The 15,421-nt window shown below is 35.1% G+C and overlaps 1 protein-coding gene across 2 annotated transcripts; it reads right to left on the bottom strand.

Moving 5' to 3' along the window:
* RB195_020797 (uncharacterized protein) lies at positions 1-15,192 on the bottom strand (the record flags this gene model as incomplete). 2 transcript variants are annotated; one of them, XM_064189267.1, is made up of 12 exons in its annotated part: positions 1-28; positions 907-947; positions 1,003-1,023; positions 1,864-1,946; positions 3,344-3,435; positions 3,512-3,620; positions 3,685-3,770; positions 3,841-4,002; positions 6,088-6,195; positions 7,284-7,375; positions 9,639-9,759; positions 15,086-15,192. In XM_064189267.1, 12 exons carry the CDS (start codon positions 15,190-15,192, stop codon positions 1-3), a joined length of 1,050 nt encoding a protein of 349 aa, XP_064045147.1. The 2 variants fall into 2 exon arrangements, with proteins under 2 accessions (XP_064045147.1, XP_064045148.1); XM_064189266.1 differs by lacking the exons at positions 1-28; positions 907-947; positions 1,003-1,023; positions 1,864-1,946 and having other exon boundaries at positions 3,315-3,435.
* Between the last annotated feature and the right edge of the window lie 229 nt (positions 15,193-15,421).

Below are 15,421 nucleotides of genomic sequence, written 5' to 3'. Positions count from 1 at the left end.
CTAACATCTTAATGCCGGAATATCCATGCTGAAATGACATCGTTTCTCAGATACTCTTAGTACACTTATTTTGGAATTTCTTAAAGCGTTAATCCCTAAACCTCGAAAATTCAACTCATACTGACGCATATTTATTTGTTTGTCAAATACAAAATAGTGGCCCAATTAAAAAGAAGGAAATTTCTTTTCCTAAACACGTCTAGAATTCCTTCATTCCCAATTTACAGAAAATGTTTTGCACATATTGCAACAAATTAGCAACCTCGGCAAAAAAAAAACAGCTGAACACTTCTCAGGATCCTATTTCAACTACGGTAGGGGAGAAACGGCTTAGTTCTAATTGCGTCGAGCGTTGCGGAAAACAAATTTATGGAGTAACTGGAAATGTTCTTTAATCTCTTTTATATTTAGAAAGATTTAAAAGTCGTTCTAGATACGTTCTCGAATGTGAAACAGTTTAATCGCTAAGAATAATTAACACAGCTGTCCCGTTAAATTTATTTTTAAATTTTTTGAGTTTATAAATTAGTAGAAATTTGTAAATGTTCGGAACCTGGTCATTTCGAGCATTTTTTGCAACCACCTCTCAATCATCTTTTCGATAAATCACAGTTCTCATACAACAACGATTTGAGGCATATATAAAGTCCCTAAGGAAAAGCAGAACACAGTAATTCAATGATACTACAAAATTCTAACCAAACATCAATTTCTAACCGAAAACGTGTTTTTCCATTTGAGAACTAACGAATGTAAGAAAAATATAGAATTCTGGATGTTTATTTTTAGAATACATAGTCATGACAATAAACCATCATTTAGAATGAAAAAAAGAGAAAAGGAAAGAGAAACAGGTGGAAAAGTGCAGATTTACTGAAGTAGCAGAGAAAAGAAAGGAAAACACACCTCAGAGGCAGCGCATCACGAAATTGACAATGTTGTGATCTCTGCAAGAAAACACAACGTCAGTGGTGTAGATCACACAGATATAAGTGCGATCACGCTCAATCCTAGCGAATTGTCCTGAAAAAAACATCACTGTTCGTCGAATTTTTTCTTCGAGGGACGTGTGTCGTCCGCAGAACGCAAGCGTACGCGCACCCTCTACCAACGACCGGGAGAGACAAGCTCACCAGCCTATTGATTGTCTATTGATCGCAGGCGCATACGCGTACGCCTACGCTCGCATACGTGTCACGTTGGTAGGTGCCTTGTTCGGGAAATTCGAACAGCCAGACCGTTCCTCGCTTCCTTAAAGGCATCACCCCACGAATCTGGAGTGTTACGGATTTCCGGTGGAGTACTCGTATACGGGATCGTAGATTAAGGAGAGCGGGTAATTCCGGCCATTTCTTCCTAATTGCCGTAAAAAACCGCCCGGAAGATACTGCTTCGAGCGTTCCGGCTCGCTATTTTCTACAACGAGTCCGATTGGAGCGCGCCAGCCGTGTGCACACGCCGCATCTTCCGGGCCGTTTTTTACGGCAGTTAGGAAGAAATGAACGGAATCAGCCACCTCTCCATGATCTACTATGCCGTATACGAATACTTCACCTGAAATTCGTACCACCTTAGATTCGTGGAGTGATGGCTTTAAAATTCGGCACTCCGCATGGAATTTGCAAGTAGTGGAGGGTTGCTGTCACGGAAGGTATGACGAATAAAAATAAAGAAGAGGAACGAAAACGATAAGAACAGTAAGGATTCGATGGTGCACGAATAATTTGGAAAAGGGACGCTGTGTCGGATTCGAATCGATAAGTCCACACGACCAGCGCCTCACGCCGTTAGTTGAAAATCGTTCCTCCCGCCAGACCAGGAGGAGTGCACCGATAGTCATCGATAGTCGCTCATGTGACCTACCTGTTTATGTGGGAATTCAGGCTCGAATCCTTCCAGCTTCTTTAATAATTTTTCTTTGAAATCTACTGCTGAATTCGGAATAGCTAAATTTCATAGGATCTACGGGAAAATCCACTAATCAGAAGGGATATGATAAGGTCAAAACGACATCAAGCACGGTACGCTGCATACGAAGTGGCGCAGTGGAGCGTAGCGGTAGGAATAGAAGTTGGACCATCGCGAAGTAGTGCGCGGAATAGGGTCCCATCTAGATTATAGCCGCTCCGCTCCGCAGCACCGCTTCGAGCGCAACCGCTTGCGTAACAGCACAGTGTTTCATATCGTTTCGGCACTACTATAACTTTAATAAACAGCTTTCAGAATATTACGATGGTAATTTACAAAATGGAAATATCATAGACAAGCTTCTTGAAGAAATCTGCAGATCTGCAGAGCGTAAAACGAAACGGATAAGAGAACCGGGTCAAATTTCAAAAAATCGTGGAAAAAAAGCAAACATTTTGAGTTTTTTTTCCACATCAGTGTTTAAACGCTTAAAGACAAATGTGTTTTCCATTATGTTGCAGATATTTACTCTTTACGTTAATTGTTCTAACTCTGGAATACTCCGGAAGTATGGTTTGGAAGTCCGCTGCAGCAGTTGTACTGTAGACATTGAATAAGTTACTGTATTTCCTACGCATTCTGTTGAAATGTTGATTTTTCCGTTGTTCTCTCTTTAAATTGGAATTTTTCCGTTGTTTTCTCTTCAAGCTGATGCTAGCTCGAGAAATCTATCATTCATTGATCAATAATTACTTTATAATAATGTATTTTCTCCAAAAAAAAAAACTCACTGATCTTTTCATCAATGAGGAATTAAATTTACAAGAGAATAAAACTGAAGATAAAAATAAAGATAAGAAGAGGATAAAAATAAAGGAAATAACCGGAAATAACGCGAAGTTTTAATGAGGTGCATCTCAAGGGTTTTATCGTCCCTACTTTAACTTTACATCTTTCATCAGCGGACTCTAAATGTAATTCTTTTGAAAAATTTGACGATAGACAAATTCAGTACTCAGTTTCAATGATGGATGCGTGTTACCGTAATAGCGCTGATTTTTTCATTGAAGTACACAAAAACACTAAATTGAACTTTAAAAAAACGTTTAAAACTCGTATACGTATATACAATGAATAAATTTCTTCCAAATAAACATTTGAATTTTATAATTAAGAAAAAAAAGCAAAAAGGAAATGAAAGTGGCGGTTGAAATGAAATATGTAGCCAGAATACACGTGATTTTTTCTTGTACAACAACAAAAAAGGTGGAGACGTAACAAATTGGTTACGATAAGCAGAAAAATAGAAATTCTGCAGGAAATGAAGAGAAAATGATGTTTTCTTTTCAAATAGATCATATAATGCACAGAACATGAGAAAACATTGTAACTGAGATCTTTTCCTGTTAAGGAAATGGAATTAACGTCAATGAACGTCGTTGTTCTCGACTATTCTTTCGATCGATTTGTAAGAGTTGTAGATCACTACTGTTCAGCATCACATGACGACTATTCGGTGAACTTAACCTGAAATTCAGGATTTTTTTGAGATTTTCTTTATAATGATGATGGTGTGTGATTTCCTGCTGAACGTTACGCTTACCTCCTCATATCGGTAAAATCATTACTGTATCGTTGCGCTCTGTTACGAAAAATGCTTCGACTACGGCAATTCAACGCCGGTGAAGAGCTTCCGGAACTGATGTTACAAGCTGAAAATCCAGAAGAAAAAATTCTTGGAATTCTATAAGTCCTGAGCAGAAAATCGGAACTAACTCATCACAGGAGAAAGTGTAGGCTCCAGAAAATGTGATGCTGATCGACTACGTCCGGAACGTAATGAAGCCATTGAGATTATACTGCTAAACAGTAAACGAGTCAAGAAATTCCAGGAAAATCATATGGAACAGGATTTTTTTCCCCTAAAATCACTTTGTAATGCTGAGCCTCATCGGTGTTTTTTGGGATGCACATCCCTCGTATCCTCTCTTCATGGATTCCACAATCGTATTCATTAACTGTCGCCAAGCGTCAATTAACTCCTCCTCTTCACTTTTATCCCCGTGAACTCGTACTCGTAAAATTCGACGGATCCTGGAAATATGGGACCTTAGGAGTCGACCGGATTCGACAAATGAATGTAAAAAATCGCTTCTGTTGTTTCTTTGCGTTTTCTATTCTTTCTTCTATTTAAATAAAGATTTAATGTTCACAGAGGCAGAGGTCCCGCAGGGAAAATTGGAACATTTAAAAAATAATTGATAGGAATCCGGAAATGAGGCTTCCTGCTCCAGTTATCCGTTCCCTTTTTAGGACTCTATAGTTTTTTCATCCTGATTTTCTTTTAGCATTTCTCAGATTTACTTTCCTATGCCATCCGCCGAGAGGAAGTATCACCTTTCATTATTATAACGTCGAGAAGAAAAAAGAATAAGTACATTCTTCAGAAGAAAAGAAAGGAGAAAAAAAAAGAATAAGTAGATTCTCTGGAAAAAGTACATTTCCTCGAGAGATTTTCGCTTTCTGAATTATTTGAATGAATAATTTCTGAATTTGAGCCACTAACAATGTAAAGACACATTAAAGACCTGGAAGAAATAGCGAAATTACAAATTTAGTTTAAAAATTAATTTAATTTTTTTAGCTTAGGCTGGATTCAAACCAGTGCTCGATACGAAGGCAAAAAGAAGAAAGGAGAAGAAAAAAATAATAGATCCTCAACTGTGAGCCACTTGCGTAGCAGCAAAATTAATCCTATTGTTAGGAAGAGTTACGAAAAATCAAAAAAAAATCAAAAGCAGAAAGAGTAAAGAAAAAAGTTTAATGTTCTCATGTGAGTGCTACAAAACAAGTTCTGGATCAGTTTCTAGTATTTTCAAGAGGAAATTTGGAGGGTAAACTATGTAGTCGTTTCTGGAGCGCAAAGCACAATTTTTTTTGAGTTATTCATTAGACAGTTTGTTCTTTATTCTAAACCTTCCCTAACGGTTGCTGATCTAGGAATATTTTTTTCCTGAAAATTAACAACTTCTAGAAAAAAAGGCCTTGTTTGAAAGAATCAAAGATCTTCTCTACCTAAATCGTCTGTTTACTGACATTTTGTGCTACATAGTTTCCAGCGGCCTTTAAACCCAAAAAAATGTATCCTGGGATTTTCTAAAACTTCTCTAGAACAGAACTTGTACATGATGAAAAATGAAATCGAATAAATTTTTTCGATCGATCAAGACCTTCACCCTGAGGCCCAGCTAGAAAAACATGGTTAGCATAGCAAGCAAGCACAGACTTTTGGAACTATTCTCACCGTTTCTTGGATTGAAAACATTGTTAGATTCACTGCACTTCCTCTTAGGTTCCTTCGTAACTGAGAAGATTTTAAGCGATGAAAAAAGAAGCAAAATTTTTAAATATATTTCATATATCAAATTCTCTACTAAGAGAAAAGATTTTTTTGGTAATTCAGGAAGAAATCTGTGTAGTACAGGGAAAAAAGAGGAAGAATGCGGGAAAAAGGAATAGGAAAGAGAGCAGGATTAGCGAAGCGAAACATAGACAGTAACAGCCAAAAAGTTTGCATAATTCCACAGTAACCGTCCTAAGCCATTGCAAAACTTTGGGGAAGAGAATGTATGTATTTTCTGTTATTGGAAATTAAGCAGCTAAGGTTGAAATTATCTGAAAAAGTCGATTTTAGCCTCGGTAGGGTAAAACACTACGGAACAGCACTACGGAACATCTTCAAAATAATTCTATCATATTTTTTAAAGTTTTCTTTTCTGCGCAGCCAGTCGAAGAAGCTAAAAATCTGCTAAAAAATCAGCTGTACTTTAGAAATTTTGCTTATTTTATTATTTTTTCGTGCATGAAGTAAAATTAAGGAAAATTAAATTTGAAAAAATCAAATTTAAATTGAAAAAGTTAATTTGAAAATTAATTAAAAAATTAAATTAAATCAATTTAAAAGAAATTGAACTTTAAAAAATTGGCGGAAGTTTTTTTTTTGCGTTGGCGAGAGCCAAGTGAGAAACTATCAAAGTTAAATAATTTAAAATTAAATGATTCTTTGGTCTACGTTCAACAACCAACATGGAAAGCATGGAAAACCTGAAATGGCCACGCTTTTGCACATTCACTGGCATACTAATTGATCGTTGTGATTATTGATCGTGTTTTCCTTACCGATTATCCTGATTTACAACGTCCATATAGGTTTTTGCCATAATTATTGGTAGTTGTACAGCGAATGGTGCCCAATACGAGTTATCGTTCCCTTCATTCATGTAGAGCCTGAAAAAAACATCTTCCAGTTTTGATCACTGTTCAATGATCGATAATCCATATTTCCTTATCCATGTACTCCTTGGGGCGGCTGCAGAATTTTTTTTTTACTTAACAACAATAGAAATCGACAGATTTCTTTTTGTAACTCCGTATTCTGGTGAATTTCAGCAAAATTGCACAAGGTTAAATAATTATTTTAGTGCATTTAGTGAAATTTCAGGAATGTCTCAGCTCAACTCTCTGCCCAAAGACTTATCTTTGTGATTGATCTCTAGATTCCTAGATCCTAGACGTTTCATTAGCTCAACCATCAAAATGGACGTTCCCTCATTTTTCAAAGGAGATTTTTTTCCTCTTGTTTTTTCTAAATGTTTGGAGCTTATTCATTTTCTACTGGATTCCATAATCGCTTTAAATGAGTTGCATGTTCGCTGCCTTATTCCTTTACATAGACCTTCATTCATTTGCCCATTCAATCACGCACTCATTCATTCATTCATTCATTCATTCATTCATTCATTCATTCATTCATTCATTCATTCATTCATTCACGGGCCTAATTATTCATTATTCTACGCACACTCGAGCAATTATATGATTTTATGAAAGTTCATACATGGGTTTGATCAACCATCATTCGATGCACAATCGATCGAACATTCATCTGAGTTTTTAAAGGATTATCGAATGATCGAGAGATTCACTAGTTCTCATCTTTACTCATTCATTCAAGTTGTTCCTTTCGCTTCCCACTGCTCAAATTATTTAACCAACCATCCTATATCGTTACTTAGTCATCTTTTTATCCACGAATATATTTTCATCAATTTTGCATTAGTAAAAAAAAGAGAATTTCCGATTGATTGGGACCCTGTGTTATCCGGAAACAAATTAAAGACGATTTCCTCTGATTACTAAGAGTTTTTTTTTAATGGAGGAAAATCTCTGTGTAAAATTCTACAAAAAAAGTAAAATCTCTGTGTAAAATTCTATTCTGTCTGTAAAATATCTGTGCTATCCGAAAACAAAATAAGAAATTTCCTGTGAATACTAAGAGTTTTTTTTTCAAGGAAGAAAATCTGTGAAAAACTCACTTATGTCTTTCTCCAAGTCGAAACGCTAACGTTTTAATCATTTCCGGATCGCATTTGTGTACTTTGATAAGTAGATGCAGAAAATCACGCACCTAAATATAACGGGGGGAATTGTTGTGATCGTCGGCGACAAATTGAATTCACGGATGGCTATTCTTACTTAACCTCCTGAAGTCCCGTCAATTTTCAGCGAAAAATCTCATCTGAAGTTTTGCGTGTTCACCACGTAAAACTTCTTTAAAAAAACGTAAAACTCCAAAAAAATTTTTCTCAAATTTAAATCTACAAAATTAGTTTATTTATCGCTATATTTATTCATTATTTAACATTGGAATATATGTATGCTGGATAGATTGTTCCTAAACGGAAAAGAAACTTAACGCATTGCTACGTGAATTCTTCCGACTAAGGGCAATGGCAAATCCCTAGCCACCCTCCTCGGATCCAACTTTATTGATATTTTTGTTTTTCCAGAGATTCCCTTCAATGCACTATGTCATATTCCCATTCAAAAATCATTCAAATGACAAATTTCTTTGAGTAAACAGCTTTTAAAACGATTAATCAAATGCATAGCCTGACGTGATACAATGGTCATCTATCAAAATTGTTTGACCATGGAATTTTGACGGGTTTTCTGATTTTCGAACATTTATTTTAGGATTTTTCTAAGCTATTCTTCCGGTAACTTGATGAATTAATAAATTAGGAATAAACTGAGAAATTACGTCTTGACGCCACAAAATAAAATTTGCATTTTTTTTAATATTGGTTTTTAAATAGTTTTTTTAAATTTAATTTAATATAGCAATAGTTTTTTCTGCGATGTTTTTATGTGGATCCATTTATTTGGCATCCGCTAAAACTCGCCGGCACACTATTAGAAAATAGAAAAAAAAAGAAAAAAAGAAAAAAAATCGAAAACATAGACAGAAGTATGCAGAGGTTTCAAGAAAAAGGAGAACGTTTGAATTTTTTTTAAACGAACTTATTTACTCGTCCCACGTAAAGATGAATATAGTTTCGTGCAAAAAAAAATAACCAGGAGTGCCTAAGGGAAAAAAAAGAGGTGTGAGCGCGGGTCGGATCTATTTTTTTTGAAATTATCAAATTTTTATTAAAAAATTGACAGGATAGGTGTTGAGGAGATCCCCAGCCGTGTGTCTTCAAAACGACGTCAAATAGAAAATAGAAATCTGTTGTCGCCTACGCGACGGCGGCTGTATTGAATTTGCTCACTTTTTTCTGTCCGTTCGTTCGGTCGTTCGTTCGTTCTTCATAGGCGCATGACAGAAGAAGACGTCAGCGATGCATAAGACGTTCATTGTTTTTGGTCCAACGAAATCTGTCATGCGGGGTTTTTTTTTGTGTTCTCTGCCAAAACTTATTCGCCATTCCATAGCTTAGAATGTGGCGTGGTCTGTGCCTCGTAGCACTCACTACCCCAGAGAACACTTTCTCATCCCTTTCAGCCTCAACCGAAAACGAAAACAAGATCATCATAGTAAATATGGAGGCGTTAGTTACGAATAAACACTTCAAAAGAAGCGTGAGTAGTAAAAATAAAAAGTAAGTAGTAAAAGTAGTAAAAATTAGTAGTAAAAATAGTAGAAAAATTAGTAGTAAAAATAGTAGTGAATAGTAAAAAATAAATTGTAAAAATAGCAGTAAAAATAAAATTGGTAAAGTGATTTGAAAAAAATGAAATAAAATTAGTTTTCAATGTGTCTCCAAAAATTTCTTTGTTCTTATCGAAGTTTTTTGGTGCAGAAGTACTTTGCTAGAACCGCTAAAACTTTTCCAAAGCATTGTTTCAGAAAGAAAAAAAAAAGTTTCTTCAAGGAGTAGAAAACTGATAGAAATATGCTTGTAGCTGAATTACTTGGTGATTGAGAAAAAATCCTTAAAAATTACAAGTTAAAAGTTACAGTAGTCAAATAGTGTTGTGCTTTAATGTCAATTTAAAGAAGTCTTCATTCTAATACTCCTAATTCTTAACTTAACATAAGTTACTTAGATCAAGCAGCAATAGATGGAATCTGGTACAGTGCTGCTTCCAGAATCTCTAACTATTTTTTAAAAATTTTCTTCCTCTGCTATGAAAATTAATTTTTCTCTTTGTATTTGCTGCTGAAATTTTCTAAATCTTTTAAAATGAAACCTTGAAATGATTGGTAAAAAATAATATGTTTTTAATAATTAATAATTTTCTCTCATTTCCATATAATTTTTCGGTCCTATTGTACTAGCGTTAAAATGTTTTAGATGAGCCCCTATGTAGGTATAAAATTGTTTCCCGTGAATGAAACAAACATTAAATTTGCAAAAATAATAGTTTAGAAAAAAAAATCGAACTTGCTGAATAAGATGCACAAATTTAGCGTTTTCCTTGTAATTAGCGTGCATCGTTTCGGGAAGATCCACAAGTGCCCATACCCATGTTGGTGTCAGCTCAGCGGCTTTGAGCCATGCTTCACTGAAAAAAAAACAAATGTTATCATACAATATTTACAAAAAAAGAGTTTTTACAGTCATATAGGAAAAATATGAAATTTTCCTGCTAGTAGTTTCATCTTTATCTTTTTTCACACAGAGTGGTTTATGAATTTTCCTAACCTTCCCAAAATTCCGAGCAATCTGTAAGTGCTGATCAAAATTTTTTGAAAAAAGCTAAACCTAGGGGCTAAAAAGACGAATAATTTTTAAGTGTTTACTCGGTGGACCCTATAGAATATGTAGTGCTTAGAAAAATAATTTTTTGCTATTGAGATTTAGCTCAGACATAATTTTTCATTAAAATAATAAGATGAGGACAAGCTTCACGGATTTTTTCGACAATATCCTTATCATGAGGAAGAAATCTCAAATCAAAAAGGGAGAAAATCTAGAAATGGTAGATTTACTGAACAAAACAATAGAAATTTCCATAATTCCCGAAACTACGGTTTATTTTTAGTGGTCCTAGAAAAAACACAGTTTCTCGACGTTCCCTCACCCTGAAATTCGAGGAAGTGGACGGAACTGCGATCACCCTAGCGGAATTATTGAATCTTTACGAAATGTCCCCCTTGTCCCATGTTCAAAATATGAAAGAGGTCAACATTTCCCCTTCGTTACATCCTTTATCTTTTGGAGGAACACATTGTTAGTCTATTCTTGTCGCCTTCACCATCTTCCTTTCTTTGGATTTACTCGATTTGTGACGTAGTCAACGATTTCGTCGATTGACGCAGGATAAAAGCATTATCGCGTACTTTTCTGAGTTGAGAGAAACACGAGCCGCGAGTGGGCGTTTCAGGATACCAAGGATGCTCGAGTCGTTGATGCTTAATCCTATACATTCTACGAATTTCCTTCTTTCACGGGGTTCCTCATATCGTACGAGAAAAAAAACTGTAAATTTTGTAAAGTTGTGAGCTTCTATGGTTCTTCTAAGCAGTTTTTTCCATGGTACAACAGAGAAAACTGTCAGTTTTTTAAAAATATGGATTTATTCAAGAAGATAGAAGATCGTGGACCGTTAACGGAATGCTTGGAACGGAAAACGGAACGGAAGATTTAACATTAATAAACAAATCCAGAAAAAAAAATTCTGTGATCCGTTGCGCTACGTGATAATTATCCTATCCGTACAGGATTACCCTTTAGAGGCAAAGTGAAAATCACTTGGTTTAATGTAAAAGTCAGTAAAAGTAAGAAAAAGTTTGCATCAGCTGCAAAAAAAAGAAAACACAACATCCTGGGAAAAATTAATGCTTAGCAAAAATCCACTGACAAGTTGTGAACTATTTTACCTTTAAATTTCTTATTTTTTTCTCTCAAATATATGACATTCAAGAAAAAGCCATAATTTTCTAACAAAATTTTGATTTTAAAATGCGCTTTGCCGTTCTAAAAGTGCGCTCCGAGAAAATGCGCTGATCCTGTGAAAATCCTGCGAAATATTCTTAATATTTTATTAATTATTTTAATTTAATTTTTTTCCCTAAAAAATATGATATTTGACAAAAAAGCCATAATTTTCTATGAAAATCTTGACACCAGAACGGCTTTGCTCTTCTAAGAGTGCGCTTCGAGGAGAAAAGACATCGCGACACTGTCTTCTGGAGGGTATGTTTTTTTTTACCATAGGAACACATTCTCCTTTTCTCAACAAATAAAATAAACCTCTTATTTCGTAGATGTCACATAAGCCAATTTATAATCGTTCCATTTTCCCTTCCCGAATGATTCTCCGGCATAAAATCCATTAAATGATTAGAATAATTCACTAAATTACCGTATTACCCCAGTCGAACTGAGAATTCCGTTAATTTTTGGTCGAATTTAGATGTGTGTCGGCTGGGATTGCTGCTTACTAACTCAAAAACTTAAAGCGCTTAAAACTATGTTGTAGAATGGGCAGCGAAAAAAAAATTGTGACGTCACATGTCCTCCTCTTTTCTCCCTCAACCACTAACATAACATTGTCCAAATTCTTCTTCACCAAAAATAGCTTTGGGAGAATTTTTCTCCGTAAAGACGCAAATTGTTTTTGGTGAATTTCGTCAGTTTCTCGTTGACGTCAAGAAATTTCCAGCACAATGACAACGATGTGATGATGCTGGATCGTAGAATCCAGCTAGTTTCCCTTTCCCTTGAGCTCTTCCGAAATGATGTATGAGGCGAAATCAGGACGAATAACGGATATGCATAATTTATTTGATTTTAAGAGGAACAATCCAGGACAAACAGACTGACGTATCGTGGACTCTCGAACAAAAATTACAGCCATAGAACTTGTTTCGGTTTTTACTCGCACAAAATATTGCGCTCTATGCGAGAAGTTTGAAAAATTCTTCCCCGGGAAAAAAAGTTCTCAGAAGCAAGTATTATGACTACCATTATCCGTATGGTTCCTTAGGGAGCTACTTATGTTGGAGGAAAATAGCTGGCAAGTCGGGGATGCGGACACAAATTATGAGCATTTTATCCTGAAAAACGGACAGAAGCGAAGCGAGCAGTAAAAATTAGTCAGTTTGAATGCTTGAGCCCATCTTTATCATTTTTTTTTCTGGACAAAAGTCGGATTTCGAACTCTCGAACTTTCTCGAAGAAATGAGCTAAGATTTTCTCATAACGGTAAATCGTCTGTTTTGTCCTCACTTTATGAGGCAACGCGTAAGGGGAAAATTAAATTACGCTTCCTGAACGTTGAACTATTAACATTAGCACTGATATTCGATAAATGTTACTTGTAAACTGATTTCCATTCCGATGGTCCCCTTGAACTCATTCAGGACGATGTTTTCTTGGAAAAATTCCTACGAATCAGATAATAGAATTTAAAGAAGAGGGAGAGATTTCTGGCGTTTTAGTTATTGAGGAAAATATTGAAGGTTTTGCTGTCACCTGTCACCTGTATGGGAAAAATGGCATGAAATTCCCTTTATATTGTCAAAAATATGGATAAAAATAGAATTGCGGATGCCTGTTTTTTTTTGTTTCTTTGATTTTCCTGAATACATAAAGCTGTTCTTCTTTCATTCATTTACTTATCCACTTAATCATATAGTTATATATAAAGTTATGAATTTTATAAATGTACAGTACAGATTTGTGCAGTAAAAGTACTACAGAATACTACAGAAATTTACTGAAGAGCTTATTTTCGGCAAAAAAAAAATTCCAAAAATTTCTGTTGGAGAATTCCCGAAAATGACTGGCAAAATCCACAGGTTATGAATTTATAGTTTAATACCTATCATTATTTTTCATCGACTACTAATCATAAGTATTACTAAAGAGAATGTCCTTTGGAATCTGTGTAACTCAATTGGAGAATTTTGGACAGTTTCAGAAAAATCCAGATGGAATTTATTTTGGTTTTTACGGGATGCGTTAATCCGGAGAAAAATCTTCGTTGAGAATGTCTTAAGTTTATTTGCTGACGTCCTCCATCGTATCTGTGTTCCCTCAAACGTCATTCAATCAGTGAAATTCGTTGTTTAGACGTTGTGTTGTTCGGATGACGACGTCAGATTTTCAGCGTTTTTTTTTCGCGGATGCGTTGCCGGTGCTGGTCCTTCGAAATGTAAACAATTGTGTGCGTAGTCAAGCGACGAGTCGAGGAAGTTCCAGTTCCGAAGGAAGAGTCCTCTTAGAGTGCATAGATGTCACATCCCATTGAGGAGGCCAAAACGATGAAAGGGGGAAAAAAGAACCTTCAAGTGTCCTTAGCACTTATCGTATTACTACCTCAACTCAACTTGTTGAGGAATTGCGGTGATTTTGGTGATCACGTGAATTTTCGCGTACATAAAAGATCCGGAGAGCAATTTTTTTTTTGGGGGGAAATACGTAAAACGAATGGCTACCCATGCAGTTGTTTTCATATAAATTTTAAGCGAACGGTAATGGAATGCGAACGAATAAATGTTTCTATTAAATCGTGAACATTCACGAAATGCAGTCCTTCTACTTAGAAAATGGAGCTACGTCATTCTTCAACGTCGAGAAAAGAAGAGAAAGAGGCGAAAATCGATCAATTAAATTAATTTAAATTTAAATTCGTTTCGTTCAAAGCTTCTCGAATGATTAAGGGAAATAAGATGCAAATATAAGATAGTTTAATACGTAAAATAGAATTTAATATATATATATATTTAAAATATAATACAAACATGACAAATATTTAATATAATATAAAATGTCTTGTATTATATAAAAATAATTATAATATATAATATAAATATAAAGTGTTTAATATAATATAATATAAAATTTATGATAAAGACTTGGAAATAAAATTTTTATTTCAATATTCAGTGAATTTTTAAAAGTGCGCCTGGCACAACATTGATGGAACTTTGATTTTTTTCCCAGAATTTTGCACATCCACAAAAAATCTTCCTGAAGAGATAACGCGTAGATTCTGGGATGGAAGTAATTAAGGGAATATACGGTCGTTAACAAAGGAATAAAGAACGAAAGAAAGAAAGAAAAAAAGGAGAGAAGAAAGAAAAACATCCCTATTGTTGTAGTATCTAGCGAACAGACAAAAGGAATCACACGTTATGTAGAAAAGTTTAATTTTCTCTTGGATTCTAATTCTTCTCTATTTTCTCTTTATTGTTTTCTTTATTTCACCAACTTCCCTTGAAATTAAATAGAACCTTAACAAGAGAAAATTTGAAAATATGTTTTTCAGGTGAGATGGTCGTAAGAAATTGCATACAGAGAATTTTTACACTCTCTATAGAAGACATTATCTTTTCAGATAAAGAAAGAAAAGAAAAGAAAGAAAGAAAAACGGAAGAAAAAAAAACCTTCCGGAAGAAAGAAACCTTCGTTACGTTTTGGATGAGTTTTTGTGCTAAAATTTCTACTTCCATTCTTTTTCTTGAATTAATAAATAAAATGTTTTTTCCGTGAGAGAAAAAAAAAACCCCGGGAAACATCTATGTACTTATCTGTCAGAGAATTTCTTGAATTCCCAAATTTCTATCTAGTCTCTCAGGATTTTCTGATCGAAAATCTCTAGTTTCTGGATGGAATGTGATGTTGAGGATGTCGTTTGTTGTGTTCTGAGCTGTACACGTAAAGCATCCAAAAGCTGACTGAACCTCATCAAGTTGTTTTTCAGCCCATCGCATCGCGCTACACGTGCGCTTAATCTGGATAAGGTCATCCTATCGGTCTCTCGTGCTTGTTGTTTTATGTACCATGGATAAGAATAACTCGTGGTGAAGGATAAAATTAGCTATTAGGATTAGAAATTATCTACCGATACCTACAACCAGAAGGACAAAATTGTCGCTTACCTGATAGCGTCATTCAATAATTTCGGATCCTGTGAATAGATTACACTCCACGAATGTATAACGTGTTTTCGATGTGTGGCCAACTGTCGAGTCGACTGATTTCCCATTCTGGAACGTAGAATATTTATTATATATATATATATTTAGGAATATTTACGAAAGAGGTTAGTAATCAATGTTTTGACAATAACTCCAGAAAATAATAGAATAATAATGACAGTGAATTAAAGGCATCACCCCACGAATCTGAGGTGGTACGGATTTCAGGTGGATTATGCCTATCCGGGGTCGTATGTTATGGAGAGGAGGGTGATTCCGTCCATTTCTTCCTAATTG

This window comes from Necator americanus, chromosome II (genome assembly GCF_031761385.1).
Source record: "Necator americanus strain Aroian chromosome II, whole genome shotgun sequence".
Lineage (NCBI taxonomy): Eukaryota > Metazoa > Nematoda > Chromadorea > Rhabditida > Ancylostomatidae > Necator > Necator americanus.
This window is presented reverse-complemented; position numbering and strand designations above follow the sequence as displayed.